Source organism: Oryx dammah, unplaced genomic scaffold, assembly GCF_014754425.2.
Source record: "Oryx dammah isolate SB20612 unplaced genomic scaffold, SCBI_Odam_1.1 HiC_scaffold_29, whole genome shotgun sequence".
Lineage (NCBI taxonomy): Eukaryota > Metazoa > Chordata > Mammalia > Artiodactyla > Bovidae > Oryx > Oryx dammah.
This window is the reverse complement of record NW_024070213.1, coordinates 53,447,639-53,461,785: the sequence shown is the minus strand read 5'-3', so window position 1 is coordinate 53,461,785 and position 14,147 is coordinate 53,447,639. Positions and strand designations below refer to the sequence as shown.

Sequence of the window (14,147 nt, the reverse complement as noted above, 5' to 3'; positions counted from 1 at the left end):
GTGGTATGCTTGCCCGGAGAATCCCATGGACAGAGGAGCCTGGTGGACTACAGTCCATAGGGTCTTAAAGAGTCGGACACAACTGAGCACACACACATGTATCCACAGAATAATGGCTTTCATTCACTGGCTCAAAGTTGTTCTCTTTCTGACTTTTTTACCTTTTTTTCCTACTACTAATGCAAAATAATGGGTTAATTACCTTTTTATCAATTGTGTGTTCTTACACAGACCTATAAGCTAGACACCTGTAAGAAAGACATCTCACCAACTTTCTGGGACCTTGAGAATGAGTCAGTGTTAGCAATTGTTATCTTGGCTCTTTCACTAGAATATAGTCTAAGGTATTCATAGAGCTCTTAATACAATGCTGGACAATGTCCTTAAATAAGAAATGTGCCTTTTAGAAGTGATTGCAAAAATAGAAGTGACCTACAAAAATATTTTAATTTCTGGGGAAATTGTTAATGAGATGTAATTTTCTCCTAGAACTATTCCCTAGTATTTTTTCCTCCATAATTCATTCTTATTTATCATGCACATAGAGATTAAGGCTGGCACTTCCCCTCCACCCACTGTTTCCCCATCTATTTGCCATGAAGTGATGGGACTGGATGCTGTGATCTTAGTTTTCTGAATGTTGAGTTTTAAGCCAACTTTTTCACTCTCCTCTTTCACTTTCATCAAGAGGCTCTTTAGTTCTTCTTCGCTTTCTGCCATAAGGGTGGTGTCATCTGCATATCACTAATGGTAAAAGCAACAATTTATTCTCCAGGGAAATTTGATAGTCCTTAACCTGTGTTCATTTTAACACAGTATAATCAAAGTATAAATTGTCAGGATGGGGGCCACATAAGGCTGGCATTTAAGGTGTCTCATTTTTCCCATAATTCAGTATGAAATGTCTTCAAATCTGTGCAGTATGTAAATGATTCCTGTATAATCTGAGATATAACCATCAATGTTTTGCTTCATGTGTTTTCCTGAGCTTAACTTATTAATGTGGAAAAGCCAAGAAACAGCCTGATAAATAAGGAGGTTTATCAAACTATAAAACTGTGTAGGCACTTGGTTACATTAATAACTAAGAAAAGGCTAAGAAGCTTCCAAGGGCAAAAATTTGATCTACTGAATCTTATTTACTGGTTGACTATTCTGGTGAAATTGAAGGGGAAGAAAATGCTGTTATGTCATCAAAAAGCAGTCCTTTTCTGTTCTGTTTTCCAGTAAAGAAGTCTGCCAAGCTACAGATATCATCATGTGTCCTGTGTGTGATAAATACTGTCCATTCATGAGGCTGTCAGACAGCTGCGTTTATGCCAAGGTAATTCCAAATATGCAGTATTTTAGTCGGATTAAATTTAATATATATCTTCCCGAGAGACAGTGGTGACCACATTCTTTCTGTCCATTTTAATCTTTGATTCTCAAGTTTATTTTGTAGGAGAGGTTTATCTGTATCATTTAGTACTCTAATTCAGATATCTTTTTATTGCATATGTGTTTTCAATGTTGTGGTTCTGATTATTATCACAGGGAGCAAATAGAACAGTTGATAGAACTAGCAAAAGTTAAGTTCAGATCTTGACTGTGCTCTTTACCACTTGTCAGTGTAGGAACACATTATGTAACTTCTTCTGTGCCTCAGTTTTCTCATCTGTGAAGTGGAGAACATGATGACTGTTTTATCTTTTAATGTGATAAGGTGTATGATGAGCATGAAAAAAGTGAAGGTGTTAGTCACTCAGTCGTGTCCCACTCTTTGCGACCCCATGGACTGTACTATAGCCCACCAGGCTCCTCTGTTCATGGGATTCTCCAGACAAGAATACTGGAGTGGGTAGCCATTCCCTTCTCCAGGGGATCTTCCCAACCCAGGGACTGAACCCATGTCCCCTGCACTGCAGGCAGATTCTTCTACTGTCTGAGCCACCAGGTGGGTATAGTGCTTGGCAAACGGCAAGATCTCAGTAAATGACAACTGCTGTCATTTTCCTCCTCTTTGCCATCATTGTTATCCAAAAGACCTAGACTGACAGCTAGCTCAGCTGCTTACTGCCTTGACCTTGCACATGTACAACCTCTTTGAGCATAAACTTTCTCATCTTTAAAATGCAAGCGTTGATAGCTGCCCTCTCTGCCCCATGGCATGTCATGAGGACTAAAGAAGACAGTAGATGTGAAAGTGTTTTGAAAAAATTACATAGAACCATCCTGTCTATGTTATTACATACCCCTTTCTGATATTATACCTTACTTTATTAAAGTTTTAGACATGTTCATTGAAATTCTAGGGTTTATTACTGAAGGGTAGTATCATTAATGTAAAGCAATGGCTGAAATATAGACTGATGAAGACTTTCCCAAGACCCACTGCCTATCAGCTTACCCAGATTTCAGGTATAAAAGGGGTTGGCAGATTTTATGTAACCTCCACAATCACTGTGACTTGGATTTTTCTGTGTATACAGCTGGCATTGCAGAGTTTAAGTGTAGGAACATTTGATCGGCAGCCCAGGAGCCCACCTGCCCATTCATGCTGTCTCTAGCCCTGCAGGTGGCCAGTCTGGTGGGAGGATAAGCACCCAGCTGTGATTTTAGAAAGATCTGGGCTTTTAGTATGTGCTACAAAGATCCAAAAAAGCACCAAATACTCTCCCTTCCTTTGGTGAACACGCAGATAGACCTGCCTGGATGAGGACAAATTCAGTAGAGTGAGCTTGGGAAACAGAGAGGTGGTGCTGAGAATCAGAAGACTTTGTTCAGTAATATAATCTTGTTTAAAGATTATGAGCTAAGCACAAATGACTCCGGTGTAAAAATCCTGCTTTTGAGGAATCTCAGAAGCCCAGTTATTTTTTGCTTGGGGGTGTTTGTTATGTGAAAGGTCTGCCTTGAGTAAAAATCTTTTTTTTTAGGGGAGCTATAATAATTCCTTAAAAGGAGCATCATGAATAGTTTCAAGCGCTCAGATTTCATCAATGTCTGTTTCAGAAAGTGTATATTGCCTAGTTTGGAGTTTTTTGGAGGCAGCTGACTTCCCCAGATATCCTGTTATTTTAGCCCATGAGTGCTGGTCCCATGAAGTATCAGTCACTTAGGGTGAGGGTCAGAAGCCAGATCAGTCCTGGTGAGTTTACAAAGAGAAGAGAACAGTATGTCCTAGGCACCACTGAGTGTAGGAATTTTCTGGCCAGTTTCATTTTTAAGCCTGCTTAGAACAAAGCAGAATTGGGAGAAGGCTCTCCCCCCTTGACTGTAACCAACCATCCCTGGGGTTTAAGAGGGAAAACACTGAGAAGTGAAAGCCTGAGGCCAAATGGCCAGGCTGCACCTGCATCCCTCATTTCTCCAACAAAACAGGACTCTCTGAGCACCCCTGACATCACCCCCATGAATACCTGCCCTCATAGTTTGACCTGCTGTCCTTGATTGCTGAGGGAGGGGAAACTAATTTTCCAGTGACTACTGAGGTAGGGGCTAGAATGGAACTTACGTATTTCTCTATCCTGTGTTCTCACTCCACTTGGGAACCACCTCCACCCCCACCATTTCACACATGCATGTGCGCGTGCACACACACACACACACACTTGAAAGCAACCTTCTAACTCCTCCAGCATTTCTCAGGCTCTTTGTTTCTGTGTTTTTGTTCTGTCAATTCCTGAAATCGACGATCCTGTTTCTCTGACTTTGATTTTGGCAGAGGGAGCCATCAGCTTATCCTAGCTCACCATCTTAGGAGGGACTGGACGTTCCTATTCACCCTGATAAACATATTTCCAGATTGGTAACTGCAGCTGGAAAATGTGTCTCTCCAAGTGTTTGCATACCAATCCCAGAGAAGGACTCCTATGGGCTATATTTGAGCCACATGACTCCTAGTGACCTACATGAGAGAGACCTGTTACCCAGAGGAGGAGGAAAGCTGATCCACACAGCCCAAAACAATGACAACCACAATCCATTCCAGAATCTTCCCTGATGGTGCAGGGAGTTTCCACCATGGACTACCCTAGTAAGGGGCACAAACTAACCACCTACCATTAGGACTTTCAGGCTTGATTTGATGCTGTCCACCTGAAGTACACAGCATAACACTCCTTCTGGCATCAAAATAAGTTGGCTTTAGACTTGTCTCACACTAAGTATTTAAATGCTGCCCGTCTCTCCTGTGTTTAAAGAAATAAGTCATAAACTTGTGGAAAATTTTGAAATATTTGGTACTCTGATATAATAGGAAAAGACTTGCTTATACTTGGCATGTTCTCCAAGGGACAGTAAAGTATACTTTATAGAGAGCTATAAAGCACCAAAAAAAGGTTATGCTTTATGAACGTATCAGTCATCATTTCAATTTGGCCTGACACTGGTGTGATTTATCCTGGAGGCAGAAATGAGCTCGGCAGTTTTGCAACAGAAATAGATATTTTTGTTTTCTGCCATGGTGATTGCAATAACATGTATTATTTTAGCAATAATGTATTTGCTAGCTGTCTCTCTGTCATGAATAAGAGGTAAATGTAGTGATTACCTGAGGTTTTAATAAAGGTAGAAGTGGTTTATGTTAATGGGTTGCTCTTCTTTACAGTGCTGAAGTCCAGAGGGCAGCCCAGAAAATGTTTGTTCAAAACTATACACATAAAATAGACATGTTTTCAAAGAGAATAAATGAGGCATTAAAACCAGTGCTGGGAAAATCAGAAACCTTTACAGCAGCAACATGAATACCTACCAGTCTTAAATACAAACCTATCCATATGTAGATGTGTGTTAGTTTTTATAATGTACAAAAGGAAATTCTTAATAGCACCACTGGGGCTGCTGATCCATGCTCAACTAAGTGATACTCACATAAATGGAGCAAATTCTCTTTTCCATATTCAAACTATTTCACAGTTTGGGGAAAAAAAAATACTTCTTCCCTCTGATCTAAAAGGAATATCCCCCAAAGAAACCCTTTAAAATTCATCGCATCATCAGAGCTATTTTTCCAGAATGTGAGAAATGTGAATTGGAGTATTGTATATAAGACATTGGTTTAACTGTGACTCCTGTTCCCAGGTAACCCACCTTTTTGACAATGGAGCCACTGTTTTCTTTGCTGTTTTCATGGCAGTCTGGGGTAAGTGTTCCACATTTGTATGACTTGAGTTCCCATCATTTGCTCTATGATATGTTCCTTTAAAATCTGATTTTGAATATGAGAGAAAGAAGCATAAGTAAATTCAGTTTGGCTGTTCTGTTAGACACAAGTTGATAAATAATTCATTGGGTTTATTTTTAAGGTGATGTTTTACAGGACAACATGTCTTATTTCTCTTAAGCCTTCCAACAATTTCATCAGCATTCCATTATTGGAGTAAAATTCACCTTCTGTTGGAGACAAAAGTAAAGCTTATAGTATACCAAAAGGTCTGATGGTTAAGACCTGATTACACGTCTCAGTGTATATGGGAATTTCTAATGCGAGTGGAATATTTTCATCTGACTAGTGTGTGAATACTCACCTCTAGCATTCTTCCAGTTCTGGTCAAAATGACTCCTTATAAACAAGAGCTACTTACAATGCTGAATTCAGTCCTTTTAAATAGTTTCAAGCCAATAGCCATATAATAACAAAGTATGATGGAACACTCACTGAAAGAATTATTTAGCCCAAAAGAGTTACTTCTCCCACTTTTGGGTTTAATAGTATCTTCCTCAGTACCGTTTATTTCAGTCACTCAGTCATGTCCAACTCTTTGCAACCTCATGGACTGCAGCATGCCAGGCCTCCCTGTCCATCACCAGCTCCCAGAGCTTGCTCACACTCATATCTGTTGAGTTGGTGATGCCACCCAAACATCTCATCCTCTGTCGTCCCTTCTCCTCCTGCCTGCAGTCTTGCCCAGCATCAGGGTCTTTTCCAGTGAGTCAGTTCTTCCCATCAGGTGGCCAAAGTATTGGAGTTTCAGCTTCAGCATCAGTCCTTCCAATGAATATTCAGGACTGATTTCCTTTAGGATGGACTGGTTGGATCTCCTTGCAGTCTAAGGGACTCTGAATACTCCCAACACCACAGTTCAAAAGCATCAATTCTTCATTACTCAGCTTTTTTTATGGTCCAACTCTCACATCCATACATAACTACTGGAAAAACCATAGCTTTGACTAGATGGACCTTTGTTGGCAAAGTAATGTCTCTGCTTTTTAATATGCCGTTTAGGTTGATCATAGCTTTTCTTCCAAGGAACAAGTGTCTTTTAATTTTATGGCTGCAGTCACCATCTGCAGTGATTTTAGAGCCCAAGAAAATAAAGTCTCTCACTGTTTCCATTGTTTCCCTATCTACTTGTCATGAAGTGATGGGACTGGATGCCATGATCTTAATTTTCTGAATGTTGAGTTTTAAGCCAACTTTTTCACTCTCCTTTTTCACTTTCATCAAGAGGCTCTTTAGTTCTTCTTCGCTTTCTATCATAAGGGTGGTATCATCTGCATATATGAGATTATTGATATTTCTCCCAGCAACCTTGATTCCAGCTTGTGCTTCATCCAGCCCAGTGTTTCTCATGATGTACTCTGCATATAAGTTAAATAAGCAGGGTGACAATATACAGCCTTGACGTATCTTCCTAGTAAAATAATTATAGAGCTTTAATTTAATCATATATAAAAGTCAGGACAAATTCGTAATAAATGATGAATGGTAATTACCTTTGGAGAGGAGGTTATCTTTCATGGAAGGGTAAGTGAACAGTGAGGAGAGACCTTGTACACTATATATTTTCAATTTGGTTTGAATGTTTTTTACAACATTTATGCATTTCTTCCAGAACATAAAAGGCCTGAAATCTCAACTCTGAGGTTATTGAACTCTACTCACTCAAGGCTTAGGTTTATGTTGTTCTTATGTCTAAAATGAATATTAGAATCTTTGCCAACTTTCAAGGCCCAGCTGAAATGGCATCTTCACCAGCAAGAAAGTGTCTTCCTCCTTTGAACTTTCATAGCATTTGGTTTATGCCCATTCTTTGGGCACTAATAATAATTTGCATACACAATTTTTCTCATAGGTTCATGGTCCACAGGGACCATTATGATCATGGGAGTCCTTATACATTTCTTTTAAAGACAGAGAGATTAATGTTTATTGGATGGATGGACAGATGGATGAATGGATGGATTGGAGGAAAATTCGAAGGAAAAGAGAAGAAAATTACCAGAAGAATTTATTTTTTAAAAAATGCTTATTTGGTTGTGTTGTTTTTAGTTGTGGCACATGGGATCTTCATTGTGTCATATGGGATTTTGTGGTGCGTGGCCTTTGTAGTTGTGGTATGCGGGCTTAGTTGCCCCGAGGCATGTGGAATCCAAGTGCCCCAACCAGGGATCAAGCCCACACTTCCTGCATTGCAAGGCAGATTCTTAACTACTGGACCACCAGGGAAGTCCCACCAAAAGAATTTCTTTATGAGACAATGAATATGTTTAAATGGACTCTTCGACAAGCAGAAATATAAACGCTTGTTCTCTTTAGGGGGCTTGTCCTATATATTTTATGTCTTCTTTACCTCAAGCTCTTCAAAAGAAAATTGTCCCACCCACCACAGCTCTGTTGAAGGGACATTTTTGAACCCTGTGATACCAGTTCCTCTTACCCAGTGGGTGTTTGTCCCGGGAGTAGTCAAACCATAGGTTGGGAGAAGTTCTGAGGTCTGGCCAAACAGGAACTGGTAGTGCCACCCAGAGTCGTATTCTTAAGAATGTGACTTGGAGAGTGTGGAAGAACACTGGGAGTTGGTAGGAGAAACTGACACTGAAAGCTGCAGAGAGGGAAGAAGGGAGAGAGACTGACAGTGGCTGGCAGTGAGGACCAGGAGGAACTCTGAGCGGACTGAAGTTATGACCAGTCGGAACCTAGAAATAAGCAGAAACAAAGAACCGTGGAAGAAACTTAGACTAGAGGGTACAGAAACCAACTGGTCGCCAACTTGGAGAAAACACAAGACCGTCCCCCAGAGAGAAGCAGAGAGAGAATGCAGCCAAGTCATGTGGAGTATCAGGGTGAAGCCCCAGGGTCTCTTATGTCTATACTCTCTCAAGCTGTTGGCTTCCATATCCTGTCTGAATAGGTCCAGTCTTTTAATTCCCGTGGGATTTCTGCCTCCTTTGGTGGGCCTTGCAAAAGCCCTCGCGATTTGTGCTACCCATTACTGTATCTCTTGCAAACAATAGAAGCTAACCATAATAGAGTTTTGATTACAGGAATGACCTCTCAGGTCAAGAATGTGTATCTGGCTTTTCTAGAATGTATTGGTAACCATGATCATGAAACATACTAAGCCATCCAGGACTGCAGTTTTGCCGTGGTTACAAATGAGGAGACTGAAAAATGTACTCATTTCCTAAACCCATGGTTTCCAAACTTTTTCAAGTCATGACACATAGAAAATGATAATACTTGTACAATATGCTAATGTCCATGAGGGAGCCTGCTTGTGGCCAGGTATAATACTGCCCTAAGCATCCTAGCCCTAGTCACCTCCCAAACTGATGGGATTATTACCTCTTGCAAACCTATAATCCATTCCTGGCACACATATGGGGAAGCTTTGCTTTGGGCTACTGGTCTACTGTGTAATGAGTTAACACTTCTGTAGAGAGAGTAGTGTTCTGGAAGAATTAATACCTAAAACTCCCTTGCCCACTTCACTTGACTGAAATCATATTTTCTTCTCCCACAGTTACCCAGAAGTAAGATTCTGGTAGATTGATAATTGTCTATAAGGTAGAGGTTGTCATCGCCACCCCTCACCCAGTACCACCATTATAAAGGGGATGGCATTCCTTCCTTGCAAGTTGGAACATCTTATACTGGGGATAACAGATAGATTTTATTATTTTATCTCTGCCAACCTCAGTGGACTGAAGTGAAGCCTGAAGCATGGAGGTTGCAAGTAGGTGGGCTGGAGATCTGACAGAACTCGTGCGTTGGAGGGTATTCATTAAGAATCTGATAGATGTTGTGTAATAACCGTTGAACACAAGGGAACATTTTGGGGCCACTCCAGGCAAGGCAAGCCTGGAATAATTCATTTTCTGAATTACTTTGTCTTCATTGACACCTTACTGTTTAAATCCTGTATTGTTCCCAGAAGTAAGCTAGTTTGAGAAAAAGAATGATTTACCCCAGGTGTTTTCTTTGTAGATAGGACTTTGCCTCTTGCAGAAATCTAGACTAGCCAATAATAGTAACACTTACAATAACACAAGCCTTTACTAAGGGCTTACTGCATCCTGGACACGGTGCTAAGCATTGTGCAGCATCACTTCAGTTAATCTGTAGAGCAATCTTTGACAAAGGGACTGTCACTACTCCCATGTGATAGATGAGAAAATTGGGCAATAGATAGAAAGTGGTAAGGCCAGGAGTTAAAACTGGACAAGCTTAGCTCCTCCACTCCACCACTAGGATCATGTGCTGTCTGTAATCCTGTTTGCTTCTGCTTCAAAGAGCTGAATTTTAAGATAAAGCAGTGTTACACTCATCCTGAGCCCACTATAAATGCTGCTTTGTGACGGCAGTGTTCTGTAAAAGCGTGTCAGTTCTAACCAAGCTTGGTTTAATGGTCTCAAGACCAGCCTTTACGATTGACAAGTTAGAACATTTAGGAAAATGCATGCACTTTATTTTCGGGAAATTGCTGGATATGGAGATGACAAGAACAGATGTAAGTGGTTTACAAGCCCCCGGAAGCGATGAAGTTGATGCGTTTGCTTTGTTGCCTTTTGCTTTGTGTTCACCAGAGAAACAATGAGGTTCCATTTGGAAGCCGTCTGTAGCACCCGGGAGGGCCTTTGAGTGGGGTTAGAAATCTTGACAGAGCTCTCTACCACCTTTATTCTTGTTTGTTTGTACATGATGGCAGGGCCTCCTGGGGACCCGAGAGGTATTGGATTGGCCAAAAAGTTTGTTTGCACTTACAGAAAACCTGAATGAACTTTTTGGCCAACCCAGTATACTATGAGCCTAGGGCTCTGGGCTTGAATCAGAGTGGTTTAGAAAGATTCAGGGACCAGAACATTTATGGCTTAAATTCCTCTCCCTAGGGGAAAATAAAATGAGTCATTGGAGAGTTGGTACTGGCAGAGATTTGCCAGGAAGCATATTATCTCCCTCTGTTCTCTTTTCGTTCTCCTTCCTCCGTTGTTTCTTTCTTCCTCTTTTAGCATTGCCAAAATTTAAATTATCCCCAGTAAACAAACAAATGAAGATCCTCAGAGCTTTCCAATCAGAATAAAAAGTTTGTGGTTGTTTAAATGCAAATTCAAAGATTCTGTATATGGTCTCATCAGTGATTGATGAATGAAGTATGTCTCATTTTTTTACATAAATTATATAATTTGTCTTTGTTTTTAGATATTTACACTAGTTTTATTTTTTATACTCTTATAATACCATCCAACAAAAACTGGTGGTTGTATATTCAAAAAAAGAAAGATACACATTTACTCAATGTCTATTAGGTACATAAGTACCATAAGTCACATATGACATGTCATCAATTTCTTATAGCCCACCAGAAAGAAATTAATATTTCCCTCTTGAAGATATTGAGGCTCAGAGAGGTTATGTTTATGTAACTTGACCCAAGATTACCTAGCAGCTGGTAAGTGGCAGAGTCTTGAATGTAAACCAGATCTAATCTTTATTTTCTTGGGCTCTAAAATCACTGCAGATGGTGACTGCAGCCATGAAATTAAAAGACACTTGCTCTGTGGAAGAAAAGCCATGACCAACTTAGACAGCATATTAAAAAGCAGAGATATTACTTTGCAAAAAAAGGTCCATCTAGTCAAGGCTATGGTTTTTCCAGTGGTCATGTATGAATGTGAGAGTTGGACTATAAAGAAAGCTGAGCATCGAAGAATTGATGCTTTTGAACTGTGGTGTTGGAAAAGACTCTTGAGAGTCCCTTGGACTGCAAGGAGATCCAACCAGTCCATCCTAAAGGAAATCAGTCCTGAATATTCATTGAAAGGACTGATGTTGAAGCTGAAACTCTAATACTTTGGCCACCTGATGCAAAGAACTGACTCATTTGAAAAGACCCTGATGCTGGGAAAGATTGAAGGCGAGAGGAGAAGGGGACAACAGAGGATGAGATGGTTGGATGGCATCACCGACTCGATGGACATGAGTTTGAATAAACTCTGGGAGTTGGTGATGGACAGGAAAGCCCTGCGTGCTGCAGTCCATGGGGTCACAAAGAATTGGACATAACTGAGCGACTGGACTGAACTGAATCTGCCAGACTCAGAGTTGTACCAAAATATGTCCATGGTGGCATGTACCTTCGATAGGCTCTTATAAGATTTCATTACTCAGCAGACAGTGTATATTCTGTCTCTTGGCACTGGGTTTATCCCCAAAAATAAATAAGATGTGATCTGTGCTTTCAAAAGTTGGTAATTATAATAATGGGCATTAAGTCTGATTTATGAAGGGACAGTGAAGGTCCATGCAGCCAACTTCCTGAGGCAGAAAGGAAAAGGAGAAAAAGTTTCACCCAAGGAGAGATGTTAGAACCAAGCAAGTCTTAAATTTGACAGGCAAAGGAGTAGAGTCAGGGAGAAGTTTGAATAACATTCTGAGCTGAAAACTGTGTGGACAAAACTCTGAAAAGGAATGCTTGAACACTCCATGTGCTAGGGACATAGAATTTATCTTAGTTTCCTAAGGGTGCGGTAATAACATGCCACAAAGTAGGTGGCTTAAAACAACAGAAATTTATTCTTTCACACCTTGGAGACAAGATGTCCAAAATCAAGGTGTGAGCAAGGTGGATTCCTTTGGGAGGCTCTGAGGGGGAACCTGTTCCATGCTTTTCTCTTTGATCCTTGTGATGGCCAGTGATCCTTGGCTTGTTGACACATCAGCCCAATCTCTACCCCCACCTTCACCTGCATTCTCCCTGTGTCTTCACATGGCAGTATTCTTATATAAGGACACTAATCATATTCAGTTAAGGGCCCACCTTACTCCAGGATGAACTCAACTAGTTAATCTGTAGTTACTTTATTTCCAAAGAAAGTAACATTCTGAGGTTGGGGTTTGAGACATAAAAATATTTTTGCCAGGGGGCACAAAATTCAATTATAACAGTGCATGTTGAAGCCTGAATCCTGTTTATCACAGGACATCTGTACCACAACAGAGAACCATGGCTTCACCCTGTAGGCAATAGAAAGCCAAGTGACGTTGTAAACTTGGATGTGAAATTATCAGTTGGGTTTGGGAAGCAACTGTGGCAACAGTGGAAGGGGTAAAAGTGGGGACCAGTAAGTAGCAGGCAGCCACTTAGAAGGTTGTTCCAGGGCTCAGTCAAAATTTTATGCAGAATTGGGTATCAGAGAAGATCTTAATTACAGAATAAGGACATTATATATAGAAATGTTTTCCTTGCTTTGTTTATATTAGGCAAAAACTGAAAATAACCTAAATATCCAACAATGGTTAAGGAAATTGTAAGTAGCCATTAAAAATTCTTTCAAAGCACATAATAACATAACACAAAGCTGTATTTAAGTTTTCTTTAGGATGCAAAGTGTACAAATAAAGTGTGATTTGGAGTATTTTAGTGTTACTGTGTCCAAGTTCCTACTGCTCACTGCTCAGTTCAGTTCAGTCACTCAGTCGTGTCTGACTCTTTGCAACCCCATGGACTGTAGCACACCAGGCCTCCCTGTCCATCACCAGCTCCTGGAGTTTACTCAAACTCATGTCCATTGAGTCAGTGATGCCATCCAACCATCTCATCCTCTGTCATCCCCTTCTCCTCTCGCCTTCAATCTTTCCCAGCATCAGGTGGCCAAAGTATTGGAGTTTCAGCTTCAACATCAGTCCTTCCAATGAATATTCAACACTGATTTCCTTTAGGACGGACTGGCTGGATCTCCTTGCAGTCCAAGGGACTCTCAAGACTCTTTTCCAACACCACAGCTGAAAAGCATCAATTCTTCAGCACTTAGCTTTCTTTGTAGTCCAACTCTCACATTCATACATGACTACTGGAAAAATGATAGCCTTGACTAGACGGACCTTTTTTGGCAAATTAATGTCTCTGCTTTTTAATATGCTGTCTAGGTGGACCATAACTTTTCTTCCAAGGAATAAGCATCTTTTTATTTCATGGCTGTAGTCATCATCTGCAGTGATTTTGGAGGCCAAAAAAGATTAGGTCTGTCACTGTTTCTACTGTTTCTCCATCTATTTGCCATGAAGTGATGGGACTGGATGCCATGATCTTTGTTTTCTGAATGTTGAGCTTTAAGCCAACTTTTTCACTCTCCTCTTTCACTTTCATCAAGAGGCTCTTTAGTGCTTCTTCGCTTTCTGCCATAAGGGTGGTGTCATCTGCATATCTGAGGTTATTGATATTTCTCCCGGCAATCTTGATTCCAGTTTGTGCTTCATCCAGCCCAGCGTTTCTCATGATGTACTCTGCATATAAGTTAAATAAGCAGGGTGAAAACATACAGCCTTGACGTACTCCTTTTCCTATTTGGAACCACTCTGTTGTTCCATGTCCAGTTCTACCTGTTGCTTCCTGACCTGCATACAGGTTTCTCAAGAGGCAGGTTAGGTGGTCTGGTCTTCCCATCTCTTTCAGAATTTTCCACAGTTTATTGTGATCCACACAGTCAAAGGCTTTAGTACAGTCAATAAAACAGAAATAGACATTTTTCTGGAATTCTCTTGCTTTTTCAATGATCCAGCGGATGTTGGCAATTTGATCTCTGGTTCCTCTGCCTTTTCTAAAACTAGCTTGAACATCTGGAAGTTCACGTTTCACATATTGTTGAAGCCTGGCTTGGAAAATTTTGTGCATTACTTTGCTAGCATGTGAGATGAGTGCAATTGTGTGGTAGTTTGAGCATTCTTTGTCATTGCCTATCTTAGGGATTGGAATGAAAACTGACCATTTCCAGTCCTGTGGCCACTGCTGAATTTTCCAAATTTTCTGGCATATTGAGTGCAGCACTTTCACAGCATCATCAAGTTTCTACTGCTTACTGCTCAACAGGCCATTGAATTGAGAAGTGAGGTTTTGGGGTAAGGAATAGTGACTTTGGGCTTCCCTGGTAGCTCAGCTGGTAAA

At 40.6% G+C, this 14,147-nt stretch overlaps 1 protein-coding gene across 4 annotated transcripts in view; it reads left to right on the top strand.

Moving 5' to 3' along the window:
• Positions 1-14,147, top strand: part of ANO4 (anoctamin 4) — a 356,708-nt gene that overhangs the window by 270,317 nt on the left and 72,244 nt on the right. For all 4 annotated transcript variants that reach the window (XM_040234899.1, XM_040234898.1, XM_040234897.1 and 1 more), the window contains 2 exons: positions 1,228-1,324; positions 5,065-5,125. In XM_040234899.1, coding sequence (XP_040090833.1) covers positions 1,228-1,324; positions 5,065-5,125 — 158 coding nt within the window. The remainder of the gene's footprint in view (positions 1-1,227; positions 1,325-5,064; positions 5,126-14,147) is intronic.